Source organism: Hylobates moloch, unplaced genomic scaffold, assembly GCF_009828535.3.
Source record: "Hylobates moloch isolate HMO894 unplaced genomic scaffold, HMol_V3 SCAFFOLD_5, whole genome shotgun sequence".
Lineage (NCBI taxonomy): Eukaryota > Metazoa > Chordata > Mammalia > Primates > Hylobatidae > Hylobates > Hylobates moloch.
In genome coordinates this window covers 101,023,748-101,051,395 of record NW_026652280.1, presented here as the reverse complement: position 1 = coordinate 101,051,395, position 27,648 = coordinate 101,023,748, and the positions used below count along the sequence as shown (strand labels likewise).

General features: G+C 43.0%; 1 protein-coding gene across 30 annotated transcripts in view; it reads left to right on the top strand.

Moving 5' to 3' along the window:
- Positions 1-27,648, top strand: part of UBAP2L (ubiquitin associated protein 2 like) — a 51,020-nt gene that overhangs the window by 10,673 nt on the left and 12,699 nt on the right. For 21 of the 30 annotated variants that reach the window (XM_032154468.2, XM_032154459.2, XM_032154456.2 and 18 more), the window contains exons 5-20: positions 3,715-3,883; positions 4,323-4,418; positions 5,983-6,028; positions 6,452-6,564; positions 10,917-10,969; positions 12,601-12,686; positions 15,588-15,759; positions 18,618-18,816; positions 20,506-20,783; positions 20,946-21,118; positions 23,378-23,567; positions 24,306-24,360; positions 24,622-24,796; positions 25,153-25,225; positions 26,535-26,730; positions 26,818-26,906. In XM_032154468.2, the coding sequence (XP_032010359.1) occupies positions 3,715-3,883; positions 4,323-4,418; positions 5,983-6,028; positions 6,452-6,564; positions 10,917-10,969; positions 12,601-12,686; positions 15,588-15,759; positions 18,618-18,816; positions 20,506-20,783; positions 20,946-21,118; positions 23,378-23,567; positions 24,306-24,360; positions 24,622-24,796; positions 25,153-25,225; positions 26,535-26,730; positions 26,818-26,906 (2,163 nt within the window). Of the gene's footprint in view, positions 1-3,714; positions 3,917-4,322; positions 4,419-5,982; positions 6,029-6,451; positions 6,565-10,916; positions 10,970-12,600; positions 12,687-15,587; positions 15,760-18,617; positions 18,817-20,505; positions 20,784-20,945; positions 21,119-23,377; positions 23,568-24,305; positions 24,361-24,621; positions 24,797-25,152; positions 25,226-26,534; positions 26,731-26,817; positions 26,907-27,648 lie in introns of all 30 variants that reach the window. The other 9 variants (XM_032154465.2, XM_032154462.2, XM_058439246.1 and 6 more) reach the window with 1 other exon arrangement.

Genomic DNA, 27,648 nt, shown 5'->3' with positions numbered 1-27,648 from the left:
TCCTGACCCATCTTATGCCAGCAGCAGATGTGCATACAGAAGAGGGAGAAAGGTTACAGTTTCCTGAAACTTGCCAGGTTTTGAGACAGTAGCATAAACTCTAAAAGCTGTTTTGAGTCTAGCTTCCAGAGTGTTCCTGGTGTATATTTAGCTACAGGGTTTTTCTAACTTACTGTGAGCATAAAATGACCCACTAACTGTAATGTGTAATAGGCTTGGGTTGGAAGAGCAGGCAGCAACAAATTGCCAAGTCTTGGGTAGGTAATCTTTTTAAAACAAATGAATTAAGAGATGGGGTCTTGCCATGTCACCCAGGCTGGAGTGCAGTAGCATGATCACTTCAGCCATGGACACCTGGGCTCAAGCAATCCTCCCACCTCAGTCTCTTTAGTAGCTGGGACAACAGGTGTGTGCCACCACACCTGGCTTTTTTTTTTTTTTTTTTTTTTTTTTTTTTTTGAGATGGAGTCTTGCTCTGTTGCCCAGGCTGGAGTGCAGTGGTGCGATCTCGGCTCACTGCAGCCTCTGCCTCCTGGGCTCAAGCAATTTTCCCACCTCAGCCTCCCAAGTAGCTGGGGCCACAGGTGTGTGCTACCGCACCTGGCTAATTTCGGTATGTTTAGACGGGGTTTTGCCATGTTGCCTAGGATGGTCTCAAACTCCTGGCCTCAAGTGATCCACCCTCCTTGGCTTTGGAAAGTGCCAGGATTATAGGTGTGAGCCACCATCCCCGGCCATGTTTTCTATTTCTATGAATTTGCCTGTTTTAGATATCTCATATAATTGAAATCATGTAATATTTGACCTTTTGTGTCTAACTTACTTCACTTAGCACAATGTTTCAAGGTTCATCCATATTGTGGCATGGGTCAGAATTTCATTCCTTTTTAAGGCTAGTATTCTGTTGTACATATATATGGCATTTTGTTTACTCATCAGTGGACACTTGGAATTATCTGGAAGTTGTAGACATAATACTTGATACCCTTAAGTTCTTCAACATGCTTCCATTAAAGGAGGATACTCTTTTACATGACCATAATACTATTATCAATCCTGATAAGGTTAATAATTTTATATTATCTAATACTCAGCTCATATTCTGAAAGTGATTACATATTAGGTAGCTGTTACTGAGTACTAGGGCCATGATTGAGTTTGATGGTAAGATAATAAAGATCTGAGGCTGCACACGGTGGCTGACGCCTGTAATTCCAGCACTTTGGGAGGCCATGGTGGGCGGATCACGAGGTCAAGAGATCGAGACCATCCTGGCCACATGGTGAAACCCCATCTCTACTAAAAATGCAAAAATTAACTGGGCCTGGTGGCGCCCTGTAGTCCCAGTTGCTTGGGAGGCTGAGGCAGGAGAATCACTTCAACCCGGGAGGCGGAGGTTGCAGTGAGCCGAGATCGCACCACTGCACTCCAGCCTGGTGACAAAGCGAGACTAAGTTTCAAAAAAAAAAAAGAAATCTGATAGTGTTGGTGTTTGTCCTGGAAGTTCCATTTGTACAGGTTTTTTGCAAAAATATGTGTAAATCAAGGTATGCATTTTTTTTAAAACTTTACAATGCTCATTTTCCTGAGGAAGAGTGTTTTGCAAGGGTGTTTAGCTTATTTTCCTTACCACGGACTTTCCCTCTTGCAATTAGGAATGTATCATAGATATATATTTTTCACTGGGGAAAGTTAAATTGGTTGATACCAATTTAGGAAATATAGGGAGAACACTGCAAGTAAAACCTGGATGGAAGGCTTTCTATAATCAGTATCTCTTGGGGTCAGGGCTGCAACTGTTGTTTGGTCTTCTTTTATTTTTATTTTTATGTACTTTTTGAGACAGGGTCTTACTCTGTCACCTAGACTGAGTACAGTCGCATAACCACGACTCACTGCAGCCTCAACCTCCTGGGCTCAAGTGATCATTCTGCCTCAGCCTTCAAGAAGTTTGGGTGACAGGAGTGTACCACCACACTTGGCTAATTTTTAAATTTTTAGTAGAGACCAGAGTCTCATTTGATTGCCTAGGCTGGTCTCAGACTCCTGGCTTGAAGCGATCCTCTTGCCTTGACCTCCCGACCTCCCAAAGTGCTGAGGTTATAGGTGTGAGCCACCACACCCAGCCTTACCTTTTTTTCTTTTTTCTTTCTTTCTTTTTTTTTTTTTTTTTTTTTTTTGAGATGGAGACTCCTCTGTCGCCCAGGCTGGAGTGCAATGGCAGGATCTCAGCTTACTGCAACCTCCGCCTCCTGGGTTCAAGCTATTCTCCTGCCTCAGTCTCCTGAGTAGCGGGGATTACAGGCGCCTGCCACCACGCCCAGCTAATTTTTTGTATTTTTGATAGAGACAGGGTTTCACTGTGTTGGCCAGGCTGTTCTCAAACTCTTGACCTCAGGCAATCCACCCTCCTCGGCCTCCCAGAGTGCTGGGATTACAGGCGTGAGTCACGACGCCTGGCCCTTTTTTTCTTTGAGAGGGAGTCTTGCTCTGTCGCGCAGGCTAGAGTGCAGTGGTGTGGTGCGATCTTTCATCATTGCAACCTCCACCTCCGAGGTCCAAGCAGTTCTCCTGCTTCGGCCTCCTGAGTAGCTGGGATTACAGGGGCGCACCACCACACCTGGCTAATTTTTGTATTTTTAGTAGAAATGGGGTTTCACCGTATTGGCCAGGCTGGTCTCGAACTCCTGACCTCGTGATCTGCCTGCCTCGGCCTCCCAAAGTGATGGGATTACAGGTGTGAGCCACTGCGCCTGGCCACCCAGCCTGATCTTTTAAATGAAATTGCTGTGTGTGTGTGTTTGTGTGTGTGTCTGTAGGTAGGTAGCTATAGTTGTTTTCCTCCTAAATTTATGGGTGAGATTAGAGAATGTGCCCAAGAGTAGAATGCTGCTCATTCATTCTGAATTCATAGGTAACTTTTAGAAACATTTTCTTTTTTGCTTTATTTGGTATGAATGATGCTATAAAAAGTTGTGGGTCACTGACTCCGAAGGAAATTAGTTGGTTTTTTGTTTTTTTTTTTTAAGCCCAGGAAATAACACTTGAAAGATAGGGACCAATAACTCTGTCCTTTGACTAATATGCTAAGTGACTGAATTAGATAGAGGTCTTTGTAATCCTCTTGGAAGTGATCCCTGCAATTTGTTTCCTATAAGTACCTTCCCTACAAAAAAGACTTTATGGCTGGGCTTGGGGTTCATGTCTGTAATCCCAGCACTTTGGGTGCGGTGGCTCACATCTGTAATCCCAGCACTTTAAGTTAGAGGCCGAGGTGGGTGGACCACCTGCGGTCAGGAGTTTGAGAGACCAGCCTGGCCAACGTGGTTCTTTACTAAAAATACAAAAATTAGCCGGGCATGGTGTCGCGTGCCTGTAATCCCAGCTACTCGAGAGACTGAGGCACGAGAATCGCTTGAACCTGGGAGGCGGAGGTTGCAGTGAGCCAAGATCACACCACTGCACTCCAGCCTGGGCAACAGAGTGAGACTGTCTCAAAAAAAAAAAATAAATAAATAAATAAATAAAGGACTTTACTTTTGGTAGTGATATGTATAAAATATTTAAACAGAAGTAAAAGCAAGCTAGTGGAAGTGTTTTAGACATGGATGCTGAGTGGAGAATGGTTAAGTCAATCAGTTGTCCCAGCTTTCATCTCTAGTGTCCTGATAGCACTCCATATTGATTAGATATGAATGCTCTACCCTTCTATAGCATTCCTGGGAGATGGTCGGGAAGAAGAAGGGAGTCTCAGGCCAGAAGGATGGTGGCCAGACGGAACCCAATGAGGAAGGCAAAGAAAATCGAGACCGGGACAGAGACTATAGTCGGCGACGTGGTGGGCCACCAAGACGGGGGAGAGGTGCCAGCCGTGGACGAGAGTGTATGCATGGGGCTTTATCAAAACCAGCTGTGGGTCAGTAATGTCTAGACTGTAGGGATGTGCCAGGGCCCTGCTAGTCAGGACCCAGGAACCATTATATTATCCTTTTGCTTTTCTTGCCATCATCTGTTCTGAGACCTTGACATCTCTTGCATGTGGCCTTTTCTACCAACTGCCACCAGTCTGGCATGAGATTACCCTGTAGTCATTTATAAAGTTAAATTTGACTTGCAGCTCTCCATTAAGGCACATTACCATTCCCTGAGTAACATGTACTCATCCTTCCAGCTCATTTTCTCTTCGTTGTTTTTTTAATTCCCAATACCATATTATATAGCATTTATATATTTGTATATATCCTGTTGACTGTGCTCTGGCCATCTGTGGTTTGTTTTTGTTGTTGTTGTTGTTGTTGTTTTAATTTTTATTTTTATTTCAGTTCGAGGTCAGGAAAATGGATTGGATGGCACCAAGAGTGGAGGGCCTTCTGGAAGAGGAACAGAAAGAGGCAGAAGGGGCCGTGGCCGAGGCAGAGGTGATCAGTTTGTTGGGGGATGGATATTGGGGGCAGGTTACTCTTTATTCATTAATGGTCTGCTTTATTTTTTTTTTGTTAGAGGTAGAATCACCCTCACCTAGGCCGGAGTGCAGTGGCACAGTCATAGCTCACTGCAGCCTCAGACTCCTGGGCTCAAATGATCCTCCTACCTCAGCCTCCCTAGTAGCTAAGACTACAGGTGGCTGCCAGTATGCCTGGCTAATTTTTTTCGAGATGGAGTCTTGCACTGTCACCCAGGCTGGAGTGCAGTGACGCAATCTTGGCTCACTGCAACTTCTGCCTCCCGGGTTCAAGCGATTCTTCTGCCTCAGTCTCCCAAGTAGCTGGGATTACAAGCATGCGCCACTACGCCTAGCTAATTTTTGTATTTTTAGTAGAGTCGAGGTTTCACCACATTGGCCAGGCTGGTCTCGAACTCCTGACCTCAAGTGATGCATCCGCCTCGCTAATTTTTAAATGCTTTTATAGAGATGGAGCCTCAATGTGTTGCCCAGGGTGGTCTCAAACTCCTGGCTTCAAGAGATCTTACTGCTTGGCCTCTCAAAGTGCTGAGGTTATAGGTGTGAGACACAGCACTTGGCTCCAGGGTCTACTTTGTTTAAAAGCAAATTAACATGAAATCTAGTTAATTAATTCTTGAGGTGTCATGCATATACTAGAGATTGCAGAAGGGGAGAGTGAGAAAGAAGGTAGATGTCATTTCCTCTACTCTTTATTGCTAGTATTGTATTTACTTGAGGACATGGTAGTCTGAGCAGCAAAAGAACAATCTCTCAACAGTCGTGATTGTCCTACTCTATTACTGATGTGTAACATGGGACAGAGAGAGAACATCTGATAGTATCAACCACTTTTTTTTTTTTTTTGAGACAGAGTCTCGCTGTCGCCCAGGCTGGAGTGCAGTGGCGCGATCTCGGTTCACTGCAGGCTCCGCCCCCCGGGGTTCATGCCATTCTCCTGCCTCAGCCTCCCGAGTGGCTGGGACTACAGGCGCCCGCCACGTCGCCCGGCTAATTTTTTGTATTTTTAGTAGAGATGGGGTTTCACTGTGTTAGCCAGGATGGTCTTGATCTCCTGACCTCATGATCCGCCCGCCTCGGCCTCCCAAAGTGCTGGGATTACAGGCGTGAGCCACCGCGCCCAGCCTAACCACTTACTATTCCAGAGCTGCCTCAGCTGGCAAGGTAGTTTTTTGTATTTTTGAGGCAACGTTCCACTGTCACCCAGGCTGGAGTGCAGTAGTGCGGTCTCACCTACAGCCTCTGCCTCCCGGGCTCAAGTGATCCTCCTGCCTCAGCCCCCCAAGGAGCTGGGACTATAGGTGTGTGCTACCACACTCAGCAAATTTTTGTACTTTTTATAGAGATAGGGTTTTGCTCTATTGCCTAGGCTGGTCTTGAACTTCTGGATGCAACCAATCTGCCCGCCCTCAGCCTTTCAAAGTGCTGGGATTACCACCGGGAGCCACTGTGCCTGCCTGGCAAGGAAGTTTTATATCAACTTCTAAAATACATCTCTCTTTTTCTCATTCTTTCTTTAGGTGGCTCTGGTAGGCGAGGAGGAAGGTTTTCTGCTCAAGGAATGGGGTAAGTTTCATTGATCTAGTGTCTTAATTTTTTTTCCCTTAAAAATTACTGTAGGCAGCCTTAGCCAAAATGATCAGAATGATTTCTAGACTGTATGGTCAGAAAGACCGTATGTGGGGACTTAGGGCTCATTTCTTAGGGATAAACCTTTACCACTTGGATCATTACCTATATTTTGTATATCTTTATTTGAATCAATATACCTGTTCTTTTCTCAGAATATCTTAGATATATATTGAGATTACACCATGAAATTTTGGATAGAGTGATAAGTGAGAAAAAGTAGATGACACACAGGATTATAGAATGGGGCCATGATGGATTTGTACTAGGAAGGATACAGTCAAGATTTTGATTCTTTGAGTTAATATTTGCCAAAGCTGCTTAGAGGTCAGAGACTCTTTTAAGTTTTATTTTTTCCAGAACCTTTAACCCAGCCGATTATGCGGAGCCAGCCAATACTGATGATAACTATGGCAATAGTAGCGGCAATACGTGGAACAACACTGGCCACTTTGAACCAGATGATGGGACGAGTGAGTGACCATTTATCATTCATTTCTTGTCTCTGGGAATCTAAGGAAATAGTTTTTTCTAGTTATAGTTACATTAAAATGTGGAGGAATAGTGTTTGGTTATGGCGATAGGGTGAGAAAGGGCTGGCAGTTGTATTACTGTGTGTACTGTTTATATAACGTGCATATGGGCACATTATGCATGCTATTTCGCTTAATGCTGCTTGATATTGTATGAAATAATCATTATTTATCATCACTTTCCAGATGACAAAACTAAGGCTGAAAGAGAGGTTATAAATTTGCTAGTATTTGAACTCAGCATCGTTTGACCCTGAAAGTCCATGCCCTTTCAATTATACTATGTCACTGCTATTAGGTCCAAGTGTATTTTCTAGTGTTTATGTTAGGGTAGCTTTGCCTTTTGAAAAGATAGCCAGAATTAATCAAGCCACTGCTTGTAAAGATGAACAAGGCCTAGAATCAAAGTCCACCCTATCCATTTATTTGTTTTCTGTTACCGAGATAAGAATATCCTTTTTTTCCCTTTATTTTTGGGACACGTCAGTATCTGAACAAGAAGATTTCGAAATCTCTCTAGCCTTTCTGGTGCCCCGTTGAACAGCCTTCTTGGTGTGATGGAGTATTCAGGATTTGAATAAGATTACTAACTGTGGTGCCTGCGTCTGGGCTGGATATAAATGTTTAAGGATATGTTAAGCTGTGGTATACACCTAAGATGTGTTTGGGGGTGGATATGTGTGCCACTTTTAATAAGAGCAGTTCATTTTAGTAAGAAAACTCTAGAGTGCTTTCTTGAACAGCTGCCTCATTCTGGCTGAGCTAACACATGAGAGCCTAAGGCTTTTTTTCTCTTACAAAGGGGGATGAGTAGGGCCTGAAATGTTTGACTCCTTATCTGTTTAAATTTGCCTTGTCACCTTTCACAGATACGTGATCTCTGGGCCTTCAGGAGAGCCTTTGGCACAAATAGCTTCTCACCTTTTTCCTACAGTATATTATTCTTGAGACTCTGAATGTTGTCTGCTTTTTGTTCGCCAAGTTGCTGTCTTATAAATTCATTTTTAACACATTTCATGGGTGGAGGCTGAAGTTGAGTTACAAGATAGGTATCTTTGAATTTCTGCACCATTTAGTTAAAAAATGTCCTGTTATAGTTTAACTTACTATACTTTGGAGGCATTAAAACTGTTCTTCATCTCTTGATGGCTTTGTAGAGGCAGTGGTAGCAGTCTCAATAACAAATAAGTTACTGTTTTTGAGCTGTAGCTTATTCCTGGGTATTTGGCTTTTTATCTTTGGCAGGTAAGGTGGCGGAAGTTGAAAAGTTTGTTTTTAGTTGTGAAAGAAATTCAGGCATGGGGTCCCAGTCCTTAGCCTTAGCTGTCTTCAGTAAGGATCTGGTTGGGAAAACAGTGGAAGGTAAAGTGTGTGTGTTAATTTCTACTGAGTAGAAAAGGGAGCAGATGTGGAAGGCTGGAATTGGAAATCTGATTTGTGGCTGAATGTGATGCCACTATCATCTTGTTAGTGTGAAAGTGTTGGTTATAGCTTCATGAATTCCCATTGTCATTAATTTTTTTTTCTTTTCTTCTTTTTTGAGACAGAGTCTTGCTCTGTCACTCATGCTGGAGTGCAGTGGTGCAATCTTGGCTCACTACAGCCTCCGCCTCCTGAGTTCAGGCTACTCTCATGTCTCAGCCTCCTGGGTAGCTGGGACTACAGGTGCACGCCACCACGCCTGGCTAATTTTTGTATTTTTAGTAGAGATGGGGTTTCACCGTGTTGGCCAGGCTGGTCTCCAACTCCTGACTTCAAGTGACCCACCTGCCTTGGCCTCCCAAAGTGCTGGGATTACAGGTGTGAGCCACCACACCTGGCTGTTGTTAATTTCATGATATGAACATACCTTCATGCATGGTCTCTTTCTGTGTTTTCCTGATAGCAAACTTCAGTTTCCCCTTTAAATTAAAAAAATAAATCCAAACCTACCTTTAAAATATCCACAGGTACAATGGGGATTATGTATTGGGGCAGACATTCTCATTTACAAGCAAAATTTCACTGGTTGTTTTTTCTTTTCTTTTTTGTTTCAGGACTTGATTTCATTGGGGTTGAGGGGTCAAATTATCCCCCAAAATTTGAGACTGCTCCTGGTATGATACATCCAGGTGCCTAACTGCCCCGGATATTTTTGTAGATTTTTATGAGCTGAAATATCTGTGGATATGTCATTTTTCTATCTTTCTGCTTTTTCTCTTTCTGCCTTTTTCTCTCATTTTTCTGTGTCCACTTTTCTTTCTGTTCATTTAATGAATTTTTGACAGTTACACTGATTGCTTTCTGCTAATGGAATGGAAACCGTAGTCTGTTGTTTAGAGCATTTCCATCTATACTGTTCCTTAATGCTTCCTCAGATCTCTCTCTTCCTCAGCCATGACCATATATCCTGAATAGGCGAACATATCAGTTAGGTATCTACGTTCCTCCTTTCCATCCCAGTTGAAGTCATCAGTGTGCAGAAAAAAATTCTTGCATCAAGAGCCTAGATTAAATAACCTGTTAGATCATGTCTAACTCTAGGATTGTGTGTAAGTGCTAACGCAACTTGGATTCCATCGAGCCAGGATAAGATGGATGTCAATGAGAAGAAAGTGTGGTATCAATGAAGAAGGAGAAAAGAATGTGGTTTGTAACTTGTCTGTACTGAGATTGGACTTTGGTTTCGAGAATATTGTCATTATTATGTGGTTTGGGATTTCCCTGGTGCAATTTAATATTTTCCTGGGAAAGTCTTTACAATGAATATATTTCCCTCTAAGAAAGAAGATTTTTGCATTATTAAATGTTTAGAAGAATTTTGGACAGGCTTTGTATTAGAATACTTCTAATGTGGTGTTAGAATACTTCTCTTCAGTGGCGCAGCATCTGAATGTCAGACTTTTCATTTCATTCTTATAAGCTTTTTCCAGTAGGAGGGAAGAATTGAAGAGTTATTTAATATATATTATTCTAGCAAGAAAATAAGGGTTCTCTTGTCCCTTCTTCAGACAGCTTCTTTTTACTGTGCCTTTGGCTGAAGGGAAGAATCCTGGTTCTCATTAGAAATTCTCACCCTAATTTTTTAAGAAAGGGCATTTTTTTTTTTTCTGAAAATATATGTATACTTGAAGCACAAAAAAGGAATGTGGAAGGTGGTTTGATTGCTTTTGGATTTCTCCAGTGGTAACTGTATCCCAGGTGTTGTATTACCAACAAACACAAGGAGAGTGTATACTCCCATTGTCTGTGCCATGACCATAAGCAGGTCAGATTTCAAGTTCTATATGAGTAAGGTTAGGACAGTAACTATCATTCATACTTGATTTTTCAGTCTCGTTCATTGTCTTTTGAAGAGAACAGCTCTATAGGGGCTTTTCGTATATAGTTAAACCAATAAGATCTATAAACTTGACTTCTGCTGAGTATGCATTTTTAATCCAATTCTCATAGCAGATAGTTTTCAATGCCCTCAGTTCGGGTTTCAAACCCACCCTTCTTCACTGCTCTTTCACTAACCATTATGTGGTAACCATTTGTGTTTCTCTATCAGTGCTACTATCCTTCTTCAGACCGCCTGCAGTTTTTTTTGTCTTACACTAGATAAATAGGTGTAGTTTGCATGTTATGGTTTAAATTGGCTGCTGCCATTTCACTGAATTGACCACTAAATCGACCTGAGGGCCTTAAAGATATTGCTTCGAGCATTGGGTGGTTGTCTGTCTGCCTCCCCCTCCCCAATCCCTGCTTTATAACAAAAACTGAAAGTAGCTATGAAATCATAATCTTATTAAAACCCTGGTACTCTGAGGTATCCCTTTGTAAAGAGTCTTTCTTTACCTTTGAAGCCCAAGAACTTCTTTGTTTTGTTTTGTTTTGTTGTTTTTTGTTTTTGTTTGTTTTGAGACGGAGTTTCACTCTTGTTGCCCAGGCCGGAGTGCAATGGCGCGATCTCAGCTCACCGCAACCTCCGCCTCCCAGGTTCAAGCCATTCTTCTGCCTCAGCCTCCCGAGTAGCTGGGATTACAGGCATGCACCACCACTCCCAGCTAATTTTGTATTTTTAGTAGAGACAGGGTTTCTCCATGTTGGTCAGGGTGGTCTCGAACTCCCGACCTCAAGTGATCCACCCACCTCGGCCTCCCAAAGTATTGAGATTATAGGTGTGAGCCACCGCGCCTGGCCTTCTTCTGATTACTAAATTTTAGTCATACTTTTGGCTGCCAAAAAAATCAATACATTGATGTTTTCTACACATGCTTTGTACTGGCATTTAATAGCAAAGTTACTTCACTATTTTTCTTTATTCTCAGGTGCATGGAGGACTGCAACAGAGGAGTGGGGGACTGAAGATTGGAATGAAGATGTAGGTATTCCCAGGTCATTCCTCACTAATGCCTTCTATCCCTAAGTGTTGTTTAGGGATAGAAAATGGGTATGTTTCTACCCCTCAAAATTCATCCTTAAGATTCTGACCCAAAACTTTTACATCCAAAATAGTGTTCTGAGCCAGAACATTTCACATATGTTATATGAAGGAGACTGGGCATGAACAGGACTCTGTGGAACCACACTATGGAAAGGGCAAGTGCACTTGTGTAAGTCCAATATCTGATTGTCGGATTTATCCCAGGAAGAGATTGGTGGTTGGGTAGGGCCCCAGAAGTGGAGTTAGGCAGGTAGTGCATTGAGTAACAGCTGCTGGTGGTACATGACTACTTGGTGCATTTAAGTATTTGCTATAAGGTCCTGTAATGGATTGGCAGTGGATACAAAGCGAGTGTTGTGGTACCAAATCCTCAAACTTGTAATCTGGTTGACTCTGGAACCCTTGTATTTATTTGAAGCCCAATTGTGATTGAGATGAATATCTGTAGAATTGGCTATCTGCCAGCTTGACTCAACTTGGAAACCTCATAGATGGGTGGCATGTAAACAAGCTCTGTGAATTCATTTGAGTACTACCTGAGTAAGAGTTTTGCTGATTCCTGGTCACAGTCAAGCTTTTGCTGTGAATTATGGTTTTCAGTGATCATGGATAAACTCTTGTTTTAACATTTTTAATCTATGTACTTTTCTATACTTTCATGTAGTTAGGCAAGACAGCTTTTGTGATAAGAGGAAATGACATGTGAAGACTTTTGGTTGCCAGTTCTGGGTTTTTTAAATTTCGGAGGCATCAGCATTACAGGGTGATTATTTTCTATTGTATAATCAATGAACTAGACTGCTTTGTGAAAATGAGCAAATTATGTTCCTTTCTGAGATTTGGCTTGTCTGCTTAAGCAACTTTCAGAGAATGATACATGGTGTTGGGCATTGAGGGGAGAGTGGATTTTCTGTGCTTTAGCGATTTTAATCAAGAAATAAAACTGAAACCCAAATCAACTTTTGAATAGTAGGAAAAGTTAATCCCTGCATTTGCTTACGTAAGTTTGATGCCTTAATAGTGGAAGGAGTAGATGTCACAAAGTGACATATTAAGGCAAAAATAACATCTAGTTAAAACGATTTCCGAAAAAAACCTTAATTCACCAGCACTTGGGCCCTTACTGCTCAAAAGCTAAAAATGAACTTCTTTTATTTATTTCTTCATCTTGGTCATGATCTTTCTTTGGGAGGGGTGGGGCTGTGAAGGGAGTAGTAGAAGACAAATGTGGTTTGGGTAGAGGTGAGAGTTGGGAACTGTAATGGGAAAATATAGAGGGATTTTCTTTTTTTTTTTTATGTCTAGCATGCCTGTAAGTTCAGTATGCATATGATCATGTGACTCCACTATATTTTATTGGGTTCCTTGGTTCTACTCTTTCTTTGGTTAAAACTATTGAGCATATATTGAAGGGCTTGAAAGTCAATCCATTCAGGATTCCTCAGGGTAGATAGTTTTCTCTTTATAGGGCTTTCACTTTTTCTTGATGTTGAATTCCCCTTACCTATGCCAAGTTTCTGACTGTAGCATCCCTGACACCAAGAGTGACTAATCCCTCTGTTTTCCAGCTTTCTGAGACCAAGATCTTCACTGCTTCTAACGTATCTTCAGTGCCTCTGCCTGCGGAGAATGTGACAATCACTGCTGGTCAGAGGCAAGTGTGCAGTAAAATTTAGTACCATTTCTTAAACACATCTGCTGAGATTACTGTAAAGAGGAGTGGCACTGGCCTTTGTAAACTCCCATGATGTCAATAATAATAATAACCAAATTACATTACATTCCTCTTAAGTTGATGGAGACTTCTTTTTTTTTTTTTTTTTTTTTTTTTTGAGACAGAGTCTCACTGTGTCGGCCAGGTTGGAGTGCAATGGCACGATCTCTGCTCACTGCAACCTCCGCCTCCTGGGCTCAAGCAATTCTCCTGCCTCAGTCTCCCGAGTAGCTGGGATTACAAGCGTGTGCCACCACGCCTGGCTAATTTTTGTATTAGTAGAGATGGTGTTTCACCATGTTGGCCAGGCTGGTCTTGAGCTCCTGACCTCAGGTAATCCACCCACCTCTGCCTCCCAAAGTGCTGGGATTACAAGCATGAACCACCGCACCTGGCCAGTTGATGGAGAGACTTCTAAGAGTTAGTACTAGTTAATCTACTGAATGGAAGTTTATATGTTACAATTTTAAAGTTGATTCTCCCTGCAAATAACACTTTAATTACAAAGATCAGCCTTTCATATCACCAGCATTGAGTATATAACTTGTCTTGAAGTAAGGCAGGGAGAGAAGAGCCAAAAGTGGAAATGTTTTCATATATTTCTGAATTTTTTAGAATTGTTCAGTAGTTTCTTCTCCTGTTCTCTGAGCCCACTGAGTATAACAGTCGTTTTTTTCCTTTGGATCCGCAGGATACAGCTAATAAACGTTTTAGAATTTAAATCTCTGGGGATCAGTGGTAGGAGATACACTCTTCAGAGAATATTTTTAATTCCCTGGAAACCTCTTGGATTTTTTTCCAGACCTGGGCCTGATAGCTCAAAAATTCAGTTCTGACATTAACTACCCAGAGTTAATGCAGACCCCACAAGTTGAAGGCTCAGTTCTATAAGAGTGCCCCAACTTCAGAGTTTCTGCCAGCCAGCTACAAATTTGGAGGTTCCCATGACCCCCTTATCAAGTTTGATAACTCACTAGAATGACTCTGAACTCAGGAGTTTTACTTGCCATTACTGTGTTTTTTGTTTTTGTTTTTGAGACGGAGTCTTGCTCTGTCACCCAGGCTGGAGTGCAGTGGCGTGATCTTGGCTCACTGCAACCTTCACTTCCTGGGTTCAAGCCATTCTTCTGCCTCAGCCTCCCTAGTATCTGGGATTACAGGCATGCACCACTATACCCAGCTAATTTTTTATTTTTAGTAGAGGTGGCGTTTCACCATGTTGGCCAGCCTGACATCAGGTGATCCACCCACCTCGGCCTCCCAAACTGCTGGGATTACAGGTGTGAGCCACCACACCTGGCCCATTACTGGTTTATTATAAAGGTACAACTCAGGAACAGCTAAATGGAAGAAATGAGCAGGGCAAGGTATGAATGGGTATGTGGGTGGGGCACACACAACTTCCTTGTCTTCTGCAGGTGTCCTGAAGCTCTCCATATCTTATTGTTAGGAGTTTTATTAGCTAGGCATGATTGATTAAATCATTGGCCATTGGTGATTGGACTTAATAGCCACCTCCCCTACACCCCTGGAATTTGATGGGATTGGGAGGGGCTTCTGAAAGTTCCAACAGTCTTACCTGGTCTCTTTTTTGGAGACAGAGTCTCACTCTGTTGCCCAGGCTGGAGGGCAGTGGCACAATCTTGGCTCACTGCAACCTCCCTCCCAGATTCAAGCGATTCTCCTGCCTCAGCCTCCCAAGTAGCTGGGATAGTAGGCACCCGCCACCACGCCAGGCTAATTTTTGTATTTTTAGTAGGGTTTTACCATGTTGGCCAGGCTGGTCTCAAACTCCTGACTTCAAGTATCCGCCTGCTTTGGCCTCCCAAAGTGCTGAGTAGTTACAGATGTGAGCCACTGTGCCCAGCCTTATCTGGTCTTTCTAGTGACCACCCCTCATCCTGAAGCTATCTGGGGCCCCACCCTGGGCTACTTCATTAGCATAAATTCAGGTATGGTTGGAAGAAGTGTGTTATGAGTAACAAAGGACACTATCACTTAGGAAATTCTAAATGTTTTATAGCTCCGTGCCAGGAACAAGGCAAAGCTCAAGTATATATTATACCACAGGTAACTTTTGAAATTTTACGAAAATTGTGGGAAAAAGTATCTCCCAAACTGCCCCTGTTCTAAAGCTATTTGAAGATTCCAGTGTTCTGGTATATGATTTTCTGTTTTAGGAACTGGTAATGACAGGTATTCAGTATTAAAATCATGGATAAGTACTTGTAAGTTTTGGCTGAGTTACTGAGCTGCCATGTTAAAACTAGCATTTGAGGCTGGGTGCGGTGGCTCACACCTGTAATCCCAGCACTTTGGGAGGCCAAGGCGGGCAGATCACGAGGTCAGGAGATTGAGACCATCCTGGCTAACACGTGAAACCTCATCTCTATTAAAAATACAAAACAAAAAAATTAGCTAGGCGTGGTGGCAGGCGCCTGTAGTCCCAGCTACAGGCTGAGCCAGGAAAGTGGCGTGAACCCAGGAGGCGGAGTTTGCAGTGAGCCAATATCACGCCACTGCACTCCAGCCTGGGTGACAGAGCAAGACTTTCTCAAAAAAAAAAAAAAAAAAAAAAATAGCATTTGATATTTCATTAAATTAATAACTTAAAAAATTAACCATTATTATTGGCAACATCAGTGGAATTCAGCTATATACTGTAGTGACTCTTACGCATCAGTTATTTTGGGAAATTTAAGCATTTCAAGGCTTTGTGTTTGAACTCTTTTAGAAGAAGCCCCAGCAAGTGGCTTCATTTTGATCTAATCTGATTTGAGTGTTGGGGAATGTTAGCATATTCAGTCATTATTCATCAAGATCCCTTCCCTTCCCCATTAGAATTGACCTTGCTGTTCTGCTGGGGAAGACACCATCTACAATGGAGAATGATTCATCTAATCTGGATCCGTCTCAGGCTCCTTCTCTGGCCCAGCCTCTGGTGTTCAGTAATTCGAAGCAGACTGCCATATCACAGCCTGCTTCAGGGAACACATTTTCTCATCACAGTATGGTGAGTAGGAAACGTGGTTTATCCTAATCAAACCTTCCTGCTAATCCTAGCACACATACACAATTTCTTCCAAAGACAGTCAGGTTTTTGGCAGGTGAAGCATCCTCTTTGTCTTCTTAAGCAGACCTAGATGTAGAGATGTTTGAGTTGGGTAATGGGGGTAGTGCTAAGAGAGGACTTAGTTCTGGACAGAGTGAATATTCTTATAAGAATAAGTTAACATCCTTTATTGACTACTCGTTGTGCTGAATGAACACCATTTGCCATTACTCTTGAGAGAAAATCAATGACATAAACTTGTCAATACATTTTACTCCTTTTGCAGCCCTCATTAAACTGTGATGGAAGATTATAGCAGCTCCCCATTTCTTGATGGATCAGAATTGTCTTGTATATTTACTTAAACCAGGTATTTGTAGACAAGGCCACCAGAAACCTATGGTCTTCCCATTTCTGCCACTTACTGTGTCTCCATTTCTACGTAAATAGGGATAAAAGTGCTAGTCCTTCCCATCTTCCCAAAGGTGGCTATACAAGTGTGGTTTCAGTAGTGGTATTATAAATAACTTAGAACTTATGACACATTACTTGTTGACTCAGAGCATTTAAAACATCCAAGGTTATTAACTACATCAAAGAAATAATTTAAACTAAACAAAGATGCTACAAGTACCAGTTTTCTCATAGTCAGTGAGTCCTAAGAAGTACTGCCTTTTCTTTTTTTCTCTTTTTCTCTCCTATTTTTTGATGGAGGGATACTAAAGTTGTAAGAGGTAAGCAGACCATGTGTGTGCATGTAATTTTATTTTTCCAGTTAGAGTAATTAGTTTAACTAGAAAACTACCAAGCTAGCTACTAATTCAGAACTCGGTCAGTTTTTAACTGTTGTCTTAAAATGTTTTTTGTGTGTGTTAAGTTAGTAATTTGGTGGTTGATGTCCTGCCACAAAGGAAAGGTAACAGGTGAGAAGAGGTAGGAGAAGGGAAATGGAGAGAAGTGTTGGGATTAAATAGAAAAAGAAGAAAGAAAATAGGACAAAGGTTGTAAGAAGGTGTAATGAAGATCAAGAAGTAACTACCAACCCTTAAGATAAATGACTGGAAAATGTGATTATGTGATCTATGTCTCTTAATTGCCCCTCTTATTGTCTGGAATTGTGAAAATTTACAATGAAATCAGACTTTTGATATCAAAAAGATGTTTTCAGCTGGGGACAGTGACACATTCCTGTAGTCTCAGCTACTCTGGAGGCTAAAGTAGGAGGATTCCTTGAGACTAGGAGTTCAAGACTATAGTGTGCTATGAGCTCACCACTGTACTCCAGCCTGGGTGACAGAATGAAACCCTTTCTCTAAAAAAAATTTTTTAAAATAAAAATGTCAAAACGAAATATAAATACTATTCTGTTTTTTTGTTGCCTGTACTAATCAACATGTTAGATAATGTAATTTCCTTTCTATTGAGAATGTTAGAGGATTAATTTCACTTAAAATTTAATAGAGCTAAATAACATGGGAGTTTCTTTATATTTTTATGCATAATACAATGAACAGTAGGTAATTTTCAGTGTTTTTATTTTTTATTTTTTTTTGAGACAGAGTTTCACTCTTGTTGCCTAGGCTGGAGTGCAATGGCACGATCTCGGCTCACCGCAACCTCCACCTCCTGGGTTTAAGCAATTCTCCTGCTTCAGCCTCCTGAGTAGATGGGGTTACAGGTGCCTGCCACCACGCTTGGCTAATTTTGTATTTTTAGTAGAGACAGGGTTTCACCATGTTGGTCAGGCTGGTTTAGGACTCCTGACCTAAGGTGATCCGCCTGCCTCAGCCTCCCAAAGTGCTGGGTTTACAGGCATGAGCCACCGCATTCGGCCCAGTGATTACCCTATAGAACTTGTATGTACATGGAGAAAACAATCAAATCATACTGACTTGCTGCTTGATTGTCTAGTGCAGAAGTTGGGATGCCCTTTAACTTTTCATTTTTGCCTCTGTGCTAGTTATTAGCAGCATCGAGATGAGGCTCCAGTTAGTTGTGGGTTTTTTTTTTGAGTTTTTTTAATGAGAAGGGCAAGGACCTTAATGACAAAAGTAAAATCTTATATTACATTTATGTTAATTGTATTGGTTGATTTAAAAATTCTCGGCCAGGTGTGGTGGCTCACGCCTGTAATCCCAGCACTTTGGGAGGCCAAGGCGGGCAGATCACGAGGTCAGGAGATCGAGACCATCCTGGCTAACACAGTGAAACCCCGTCTCTACTAAAAATACAAAAAATTAGCTGGGTGTGGTGGCGGGTGCCTGTAGTCCCAGCTACTCAGGAGGCTGAGGCAGGAGTATGGTGTGAACCTGGGAGGCGGAGCTTGCAGTGAGCCGAGATAGCACCACTGCACTCCAGCCTGGGTGACAGAGCGAGACTCTGTCTCAAAAAAAAAAAAAAATTCTCCAGTCAGCCGAATTTTATCCCTGAGAAGCAGGGAGAAGGAAGTAATGATGATATAAAACTTAAAGTTTTAATGGCTCTCTTTTTTTGAGTGATTACTATGTGCCATGCATGTATTAAGTGCTTTAATTTATTTAATCCTCCTACAGCTTTACTTTTATTCCTATTTCCAGATGAGGAAAGTGAGGCAAAGAGAGATTAAAAAATAGTTTTTCCAAGCTTACATAGCCAGGATTTCAATCTAAGACAGTCTGACTCTAGGTCCTATACTCTAGTGGACTATGCTGTATACTCAGTGTGACAGTATTCTTTACTTGACTGATCTATATTGGCTCTTGGTCTGGATAAGTGTCTTTATGAGTAGCTGAACAAGGTTACTGGCTATAGGTTTCTCTCATCTCTTTGTTGATCTACAGGTGAGCATGTTAGGGAAAGGATTTGGTGATGTCGGTGAAGCTAAAGGCGGCAGTACTACGGGCTCCCAGTTCTTGGAGCAATTCAAGACTGCCCAAGCCCTGGCTCAGTTGGCAGCTCAGCATTCTCAGTCTGGAAGCACCACCACCTCCTCTTGGGACATGGGCTCGACGACACAATCCCCATCACTGGTGCAGTATGGTGAGAAGATGGAAAGTGACTTGAATCTTCAAAGCATTGGAGCGTTACTGTCAAGAGGCTAGCAGGGGGAGGGGGTGGAGAATGTGTCCTGAAGTGAAGAAAAGGGGCAGCTAGTTGGTTACCTTCCCACATGTATTTCCCCTAATCAAATAAGCTGAATTCAGGAAGTTGGGGAATAATAAAATTTGAGGCTATATATTTCTCATCACATTTAGAGGCTGGGCATGGTAGCTTACACCTGTAATCTTAGCACTTTGGGAGGCTGAAGTGGGAGGACAGCCTGAGCCTAGGAGTTCAAGAACAGCCTGAGCAACATATCAAGACTCCATTTCTAAAAAAATTGTTTTCAATTAGCTGAGTGTGGTGGTGTGCACCTGTGGTCCCAGCTCCTAGGGAGGCTGAGGCAGTAGGATTGCCTGAGCCCAGGAGGTCAAGGTTGCAGTGAGCTGTGTTCACACCACTGTACAGTAGCCTGGGGTACAGAGCTAGTGTGTAGCTAGCTTTCCTCAAAAAAAAAAAAAAAAAAAAAAAATTTTTAACCATATACATAGTTGCAGTCTTCTGTTGATTGGGGTTTTAATTATTATTATTATTCTCCTTAGATTTATCTTCAGTGTTTGAAAATAACATATTGCCTTCAGGTTCTTAGGCTTAGCCATCTTAAGACCTTATACAGTAAGTCTTCACTTAATGTCATTGATAGGTTCTTGCGACTTTATGTGAAACATAAGACAAGGTCTCGTTCTGTCATCCAGACCGGAGTACAGTGGCACTATCTTGGCTCACTCATCTTCCTGGGCTCAAGCAATCCTCCAACCTGAGCCTCCTGAGTAGCTGGGACCATAGGCTTGTACCACCATGCCTGGCTAATTTTTAATTTTTTGTAGAGGTGGGTTTTCACCATGTTGCCCAGGTGTGTCTCTTGGGCTCAAGCAATCTGCTGGTCTTGGCCTCCCAAAGTGATGGGATTGCAGGTGTGAGCCACTGCACCTGGCCCCCCTTTTTTTCCTCATCAACATTATAATGAAATCATGTTGAAGGAAACAACGTTATGCAAAGATGTGTCACGCATTGTTTTTGCTTAAAGCCAGTTTCCAAGCACCTATGGATGATGTCTAATGAGAACTTGTGGTACTTTAAACTTGGACAATTTGTGCATTCCTGTCTTACACAGGCAGAGTAATGGTGTTGATTTAATTAGGCTTTATTTAAGGATGGATGAGGCCGGGTGCGGTGGCTCATGCCTGTAATCTCAGCACTTTTGAGAAGCCGAGGCGGACGGATCACTTGAGGTCAGGAGTTCAAGACCAGCCTGGCCAACATGACGAAACCCCATGTCTACTAAAAACACAAAAATTAGCCAGGCATGGTGGCGCGTGCCTGTAGTCCCAGCTACTCTGAGGCAAGAGAATCGCTTGAACCGAGGAGTTGGATGTTGAAGTGAGCTGAGATTGCGCCATTGCATTCCAGCCTGGGTGACAGAGCGAGACTCCCATCTCAAAAAAAAAAAAAAAAAGATGTAATCCAGTGATTATCACCTATAGAAATGAGATTAAGCCCCAAAAGAGGGCCTGCTTATATGAGTTTCTGATTTTTACAGTCCTCATTCATGGTGCTAGTGCAGGACAATAGCATTTCCTTGAGATTCATCAGCATCTCTGGCTTCATATACTGGGTTTCCTCTTGCAGATTTGAAGAACCCAAGTGATTCAACAGTGCACAGCCCCTTTACAAAGCGCCAGGCTTTTACCCCATCTTCAACCATGATGGAGGTGTTCCTTCAGGAGAAGTCACCTGCAGTGGCTACCTCCACAGCTGCACCTCCACCTCCGTCTTCTCCTCTGCCAAGCAAATCCACGTCGGCTCCACAGATGTCGCCTGGATCTTCAGACAACCAGTCCTCTAGCCCTCAACCGGCTCAGCAGAAACTGAAACAGCAGAAGAAAAAAGCCTCCTTGACTTCTAAGGTACTTAAACTTTTAAGTAGATACCATCTTATGGCAAGGGGTGTGGGGCTTGAGAATTGAGATTAAAAGGGTAAGTTTGGAAATTTAAAGGGAAGGGTTTTTTTTAGTCTTTAGTAAGGTTGTATTAAAGCCATTACTTTCTCTTCTCCTTCAACTTTATAGATTCCTGCTCTGGCTGTGGAGATGCCTGGCTCAGCAGATATCTCAGGGCTAAACCTGCAGTTTGGGGCATTGCAGTTTGGGTCAGAGCCTGTCCTTTCTGATTATGAGTCCACCCCCACCACGAGCGCCTCTTCAAGCCAGGCTCCGAGTAGCCTGTATACCAGCACGGCCAGGTAGAGGAAACATTAGCCATAAGACCTCTCTTATTAACCTTTTACTACTTTTTTAATCTGCGGGAAATTTCTAGAACACTGGAGAGGCCAAGCCCCTCTGCATGGCTGAGGGGGAAAGTCGTCAGTCATAGCATTTTTAGTGCTTTAAAATATTGTTATTAGGGTTATCTGTAACTAAACAGGTAGAAATATGCCCCTTAGGGGCTGGGTGTGATGGCTCACACTTATAATCCCAGCACTTTGGGTGGCCAAGGCAGGAGGATTGCTTGAGGCCAGGAGTTCAAGACCAGCCTGGGCAACATAATGAGTCCCTGTCTCTACAAAAAAAAATTTTTTTTAACACAGAGTTTCACTCTGTTGCCTAGGCTGGAATGCAGTGGTGCGATCTCGGCTTACTGCAACCTCCGCCACTCAGGTTCAAGCGATTCTCCTGCCTCAGCCTCCCGAGTAGCTGGGGTTACAGGTGCCCGCCACCATAACCAGCAAATTTTTGTATTTTTTAGTAGAGATGGTGTTTTACCATGTTGGCCAGGCTGGTCTAGAACTCATGACCTCAAGCGATCCACCCACCTCGGCCCCCCAAAGTGCTGGGATTACAGGGGTGAGCAACTGTGCCCAGCCCAATTTTTTTTTTTTTTTTTAAATTGAGATGGAGTTTCGCTCTGTTGCCAGGCTGGGGTGCAGTGGTGTGATCTCGGCTCACTGCAACCTCTGCCTCCCAGGGTCAAGCAATTCTCCTGCCTCAGCTTCCTGAGTAGCTGAGATTACTGGCATGTGCCACCACGTCCGGCTAATTTTTGTATTTTTAGTAGAGACAGGGTTTCACCATGTTGGCCAGGCTGGTCTTAAACTCCTGACTGTGGGTGATCTGCCCGCCTCGGCCTCCCAAATCGCTGGGATTACAGTCATGAGCCACCACGCCTGGCTCAGAGTTTTGCTCTTGTTGCCCAGGCTGAAGTGCAATGGCGCAATCTCCGCTCACTGCAACCTCTGCCTCCCAGGTTTAAGCAATTCTCGTGCCTCAGCCTCCCTAGTAGCTGGAATTACAGGCATGCACCACCATGCCCAGCTAATTTTGTATTTTTAGTAGAGATGGAGTTTCACCATGTTGTTCGGGCCAGTCTTGAACTCTTGAACGGAGGTGATCTGCCCACCTTGGCCTCCAAAAGTGCTGGGATTACAGGCGTGAGCCACCACACCCGGCCCAAATCTTATATGGTTCTTGAGGGAGCCTAGAATTCAGAATTCTCTAAAATGAGTGTGAACAAAAGATGGCTTTTCCTGTGCTTAGGGTCCATGTTATAATGTATAGAAGGGGCCAAGAGTAATGTATCCTGTATACTGACATTTAGCCACTTTTTCTTTTTTCTTTTGAGACAGAGTCTTGCTCTTGTCACCCAGGCTGGAGTGCAATGGCACGATCTCAGCTCACTGCAACCTCTGCCTCCCAGGTTCAAGAGATTCTCCTGCCTCAGCCTCCTTAGTATCTGGGATTATAGGCGCCCACCACCATGCCTGGCTGTTTTTTGTATTTTTAGTAGAGACGAGGTTTCACCATGTTGGCCAGGCTGGTCTCGATCTCCTGACCTTGTGATCCGCCCACCTTGGCTTCCCAAAGTGCTGGGATTACAGGCATGAGCCACGGCTTCCAGGTCCACTTTTTCTTATAACAGCAAAATGTAGAGGGGAACCAAGGGACTTTTCTCTTCCTTGAGACTTGAAGATGTTTTTAAGATTTTTTTTTTTTTTTTGAGACGGAGTCTCTCTCTGTCACCCAGGCTGGAGTGCAGTGGCTTGATCTCGGCTCACTGCAAGCTGCGCCTCCCGGGTTCATGCCAGTCTCCTGCCTCAGACTCCCAAGTAGCTGGGACTGTAGGCGCCCGCCACCATGCCCGGCTAATTTTTTTGTATTTTTAGTAGAGACGGGGTTTCACCATGTTAGCCAGGATGGTCTCCATCTCCTGACCTCATGATCTGCCCGCCTCGGCCTTCCAAAGTGCTGGGATTACAGGCGTGAGCCACCGCGCCCGGCCTAGATGTTTTTAAGATTAATTCTTAATTCAGATCTCTGATGCTATAGAAGGTAGGGATTCCTAGTGTTATCAGGAGGAAATTTTGATAGATTCTTCTATTTGTTGCTGAAAAATTTCTTCTTGATTCAAATCAAGTTATTCCACTAGTAGATTTCCACGATTTCCTTAATGTGAGTAGATATGCTCTATTTTGTTTCTCTGAGATTTTTCTCTTCATTACTCACAGTGAATCATCCTCTACAATTTCATCTAACCAGAGTCAGGAGTCTGGTTATCAGAGCGGCCCAATTCAGTCGACAACCTATACCTCCCAAAATAATGCTCAGGGCCCTCTTTATGAACAGAGATCCACACAGACTCGGCGGTACCCCAGCTCCATCTCTTCATCACCCCAAAAGGACCTGACTCAGGCAAAGGTAGTGGCTTCATGAACCCTTGGGAATTGGTTAGGAGAATAGTGGGCAAAAATTCCTTAAATATTAGTGTTTTACTTTTCAGCAAATGGTGCTAAGAAACTTTGGAAGTAGTGATTGAGAATTTGAAAAAGGCACACATCTGTGGCTAGTGAATTAAAAGTTATCAGCAAACCCGGAGACTGATGAACCAGGAAACCATTCTCTTTGTACTAAAAATTCATTGTCTCTAGTAGAATCAGTCTCAAGTGCCTGTCCTGTCTTCTGGGAAGATGTGATTGCCAGATTTCTGGGTGCATGTCCGTAGACCTCACCTTGCTAAGTCCTGGCATGGTGAGGGAGACAGCATGTGCCAGAGGTGATGTGGAGTGACTGTCAGATGCAGCCAGCAGAATAGGTGGTGTGGCTGAACTGTTGTACTTATCCTTCCCCAAAAATCACTGGATGTGGACTTTGGGCCTTTCCTCTATCTCTTTTAGGTTTGGGGTGTCTTCAACAATTTGTAGGGTTTCCTTTTGCTTTTGGTCACACAGTGTTGGTATATCTCAGTTTTGTTGTTTAATTTTTGTTTCTATTTTGGTTTTTTGGATAGTCTGCATTGTATTAATATTAATCCTTTTGGTTAATTTACAGAGTTTCTCCTAAAGATTTGTTGACCAAAATAAAGCTGAATCAGTGCTAACTTGCCTCATTCACATGAGTTTGTCTGTTTCTTGCTCTTCTTTTTTTTTTTTTTACCAGAATGGCTTCAGTTCTGTGCAGGCCACGCAGTTACAGACCACACAATCTGTTGAAGGTGAGTGTTCTTCAGGCTTTTCCCCTCCTAAGTTTCTGGTTTTCTGTCTTAAAATGGTGATAATCCATTAGTTCCCTTCACTGGACAAATGAGACCTATGCTGTGTAATTCTCAGCATTAAAGAAAAAAGATTCTACCTAATATAGTCCATGGTTAAATAACTCATCCTTTTGTCTTTGGAGCTGCCTTGGACTGTAGTCACCTCTCTATAGACATTCCCTTTTTTCTGATGATAGAAATTCCTTTCTTCTAAATTTCTAGGTGCTACAGGCTCTGCAGTGAAATCTGATTCACCTTCCACTTCTAGCATCCCCCCTCTCAATGAAACGGTATCTGCAGCTTCCTTACTGACGACAACCAATCAGCATTCATCCTCCTTGGGTGGCTTGAGCCACAGTGAGGAGATTCCAAATACTACCACCACACAACACAGCAGGTGATTTGGGGTGAGAATGGAGGTTGGGGTTGGTGAATAGCAATAACAGAGCTCTCTGGTTCTTCTTACTCCTTTGACCTGGCAGAGACCACATTAGCCCTGCTTTTGTGGTAAGTGGGTGACCTAAGAACTGTGGGAAGTGAAGAGAGAGGAGGCTTGTTTTAATTTTCCCCTTTCAACATCCACTTTTGCTTTAACTGCTCTCTACTCCTGGCTGGCCATTGTGCTTAACATACGATCTCAGACCTCCTTGGTGTTCCATATTATGTCTTATTTCCTTGTTATGTTCTTGACTGAAGCTCCAGGTCACGTAACTATAGCACTATGGCTGATGGCAGCCTCTTTTTTTCTGACAGCACGTTATCTACGCAGCAGAATACCCTTTCATCATCAACATCTTCTGGGCGCACTTCGACATCCACTCTTTTGGTAAGTGTGATGCTGAGAGGGATGTGTGGTTTTCTTACACTTAGAACTGTCCAACCCTAAGATTGTCTCAAGAGAGAATTATTGAAAATTTCTTCATGAGGTGGCAAAATAATTGATTTGAGGTTGCAGGAAAAGGAGTAAAGGGATGTTAGGAAGCCAAGAGAGGTAGAAGAATCCCTAAACATTGAGCTCTGGGTCATTCCTAAAAGCCCTGAAAGTGACTTTCTGACTTTTTTCCCCTACTGAGTATATAGTTGGGCTTTGTATGCTTTAATAAATTCTGGAAGAACGTACCTTTCCAACTGGTAGAGCTGTTCTCTTTCCTTAGTCTTGGGTATGCCCAAGTTCTGAAAAGAATCAGTGCAAGGCTGGACATTTTTGTGAAAGTAGATGCCAGGTGTGAGAGCTTTTGGTCCAAGAGTGAATTTTATTGTTTTGATTTGTAACAACTATTAATAGAATTAAGCTGAGCCTGTAAAGGGAAGGACCCATTTTGGACAAAAGTGTCAGATTTGCCAGAAGCCTGGGGAGATATGAGGGCTAAGGCTCCTTTAGGAGTCTCTATTCAAATACACAGTTTCAGGTTTAAAGTCAAAATTGTGGCCAGGTGCAGTGGCTCACCTCTGTAATCCCAACACTTTGGGAGGCCAAGGCAGGAGGATTGCTTGAGCCCGGGAGTTTGAGACCAACCTGAGCAATATAGTGAGACCTCATCTCCACAAAAATTTTTTGAAGATTGGCCAAGCATGGTGGTACATTCGTAGAGTCCTAGCTACTTGGGAGGCTGAAGTGGGAGGATTGTTTGAGCCCAGGAGGCCAAGGTTGCAGTGAGCCAAGATTGCACCACAGCACCCCAGCCTGGGCAACAGGATGGGAACCTGTCTCAAAAAAAATGTAAAATCAGAATTTTTGCTTTTTCCTAGTCCACAAACTGGTCTCAACTAGTAAAGAAAAGTTGGGGAGAGAAAGCTGTGATATATTTTTTACATCTCAACTCTCTCTGTTCCTTTATCAACCAGTGTTAGTCTCTGGGGAATCTGTCTCCATTTGCTTTACTGTCTTTCTGAACAGGATGATGATGTGCAGTGAGTCTGTTACCATTCTTGCCAGATGAGTCTTGAGAAATATGTAGCTGGAGATTATTTCTAACTACTTTAGCAGAGTGTACTTCGGTACCTTGACTACTTGGCGTCTTTAATTAGGAAGTTGACATAATAGTATATTCAGCAGGAGGGATTGTCTTATTTTTCCTGACCTATGATGCTGATCTCTTTTCTTCTTCTCTCTTCCACTGCTCCCCCTTTTGAAGCACACAAGTGTGGAGAGTGAGGCGAATCTCCATTCTTCCTCCAGCACTTTTTCCACCACATCCAGCACAGTCTCTGCACCTCCCCCAGTGGTCAGTGTCTCCTCCAGTCTCAATAGTGGCAGTAGCCTGGGCCTCAGCCTAGGCAGCAACTCCACTGTCACAGCCTCAACTCGAAGCTCAGTTGCTACGACTTCAGGTAGCCTTACATAAGCAGATGGCATTCCTCTGGGATGGAGGAGGTAAGTAATTGTGTGATGGAATAAAAATGTAATTTCTCTTTTAGGAAAAGCTCCTCCCAACCTCCCTCCTGGGGTCCCGCCGTTGTTGCCTAATCCGTATATTATGGCTCCAGGGCTGTTACATGCCTACCCGGTAAGTGGGACTAAAGGATCTTCTTCAAAAGGTGAGGATGCTGTGGCTACTCTTTTTATAGCTCTGGCTTCAGATGGACCCCTATGAATACCAAAACTTGCACATACTCAAGCCCTGCAGTTGGCTCTGTGGAATCCATGTTTTGCATTCTGTAAATGTGACCGTATTTTCGATCTGTGTGTCTGGTTGGAAAAAATTCACATATAAACAGCTTTCAGTTCAAACCTGTGTTAAGGGTCAACTGTAATTAAAATATAAAATAAATGAGGGATTGCCACATGTAATCAAACTGGTTTTTAATCTTTGCAGTTTTGGAAAAAATACTAAACTGAGGCCAACCCATTTATTGTGTATCTGCTTTGGTTTATGGTGCACACATGTATGCGTGTGTGTGTACAATGTGTATGTATATGTGTGATGAGAATATCTGCCCTGTTTGAAACACAACTTCTGGGCCTCAGAAGCCAAAGGCCAGAATGTTCATCTGGAATCCTTTTTAGTTTCTTAGATAATTATGACTATTATTTTATTTTTTGAGACAGATCTTGCTCTTTTACCCAGGCTGGAGTACAGTGGAACGATCATAGCTAGCTCACTGCAGCCTTGAACTCCTGGGCTCAAGCAATCCTCTCACCTCAGACTCCCCAAGTAGCTAGGACTACAGGTGTGCATCCCCATGCCTGGCTAAGTTTAAAAAATTTTTTTAGAGACAGGGTCTTCCTATGTTGCCTAGGCTGGTCTC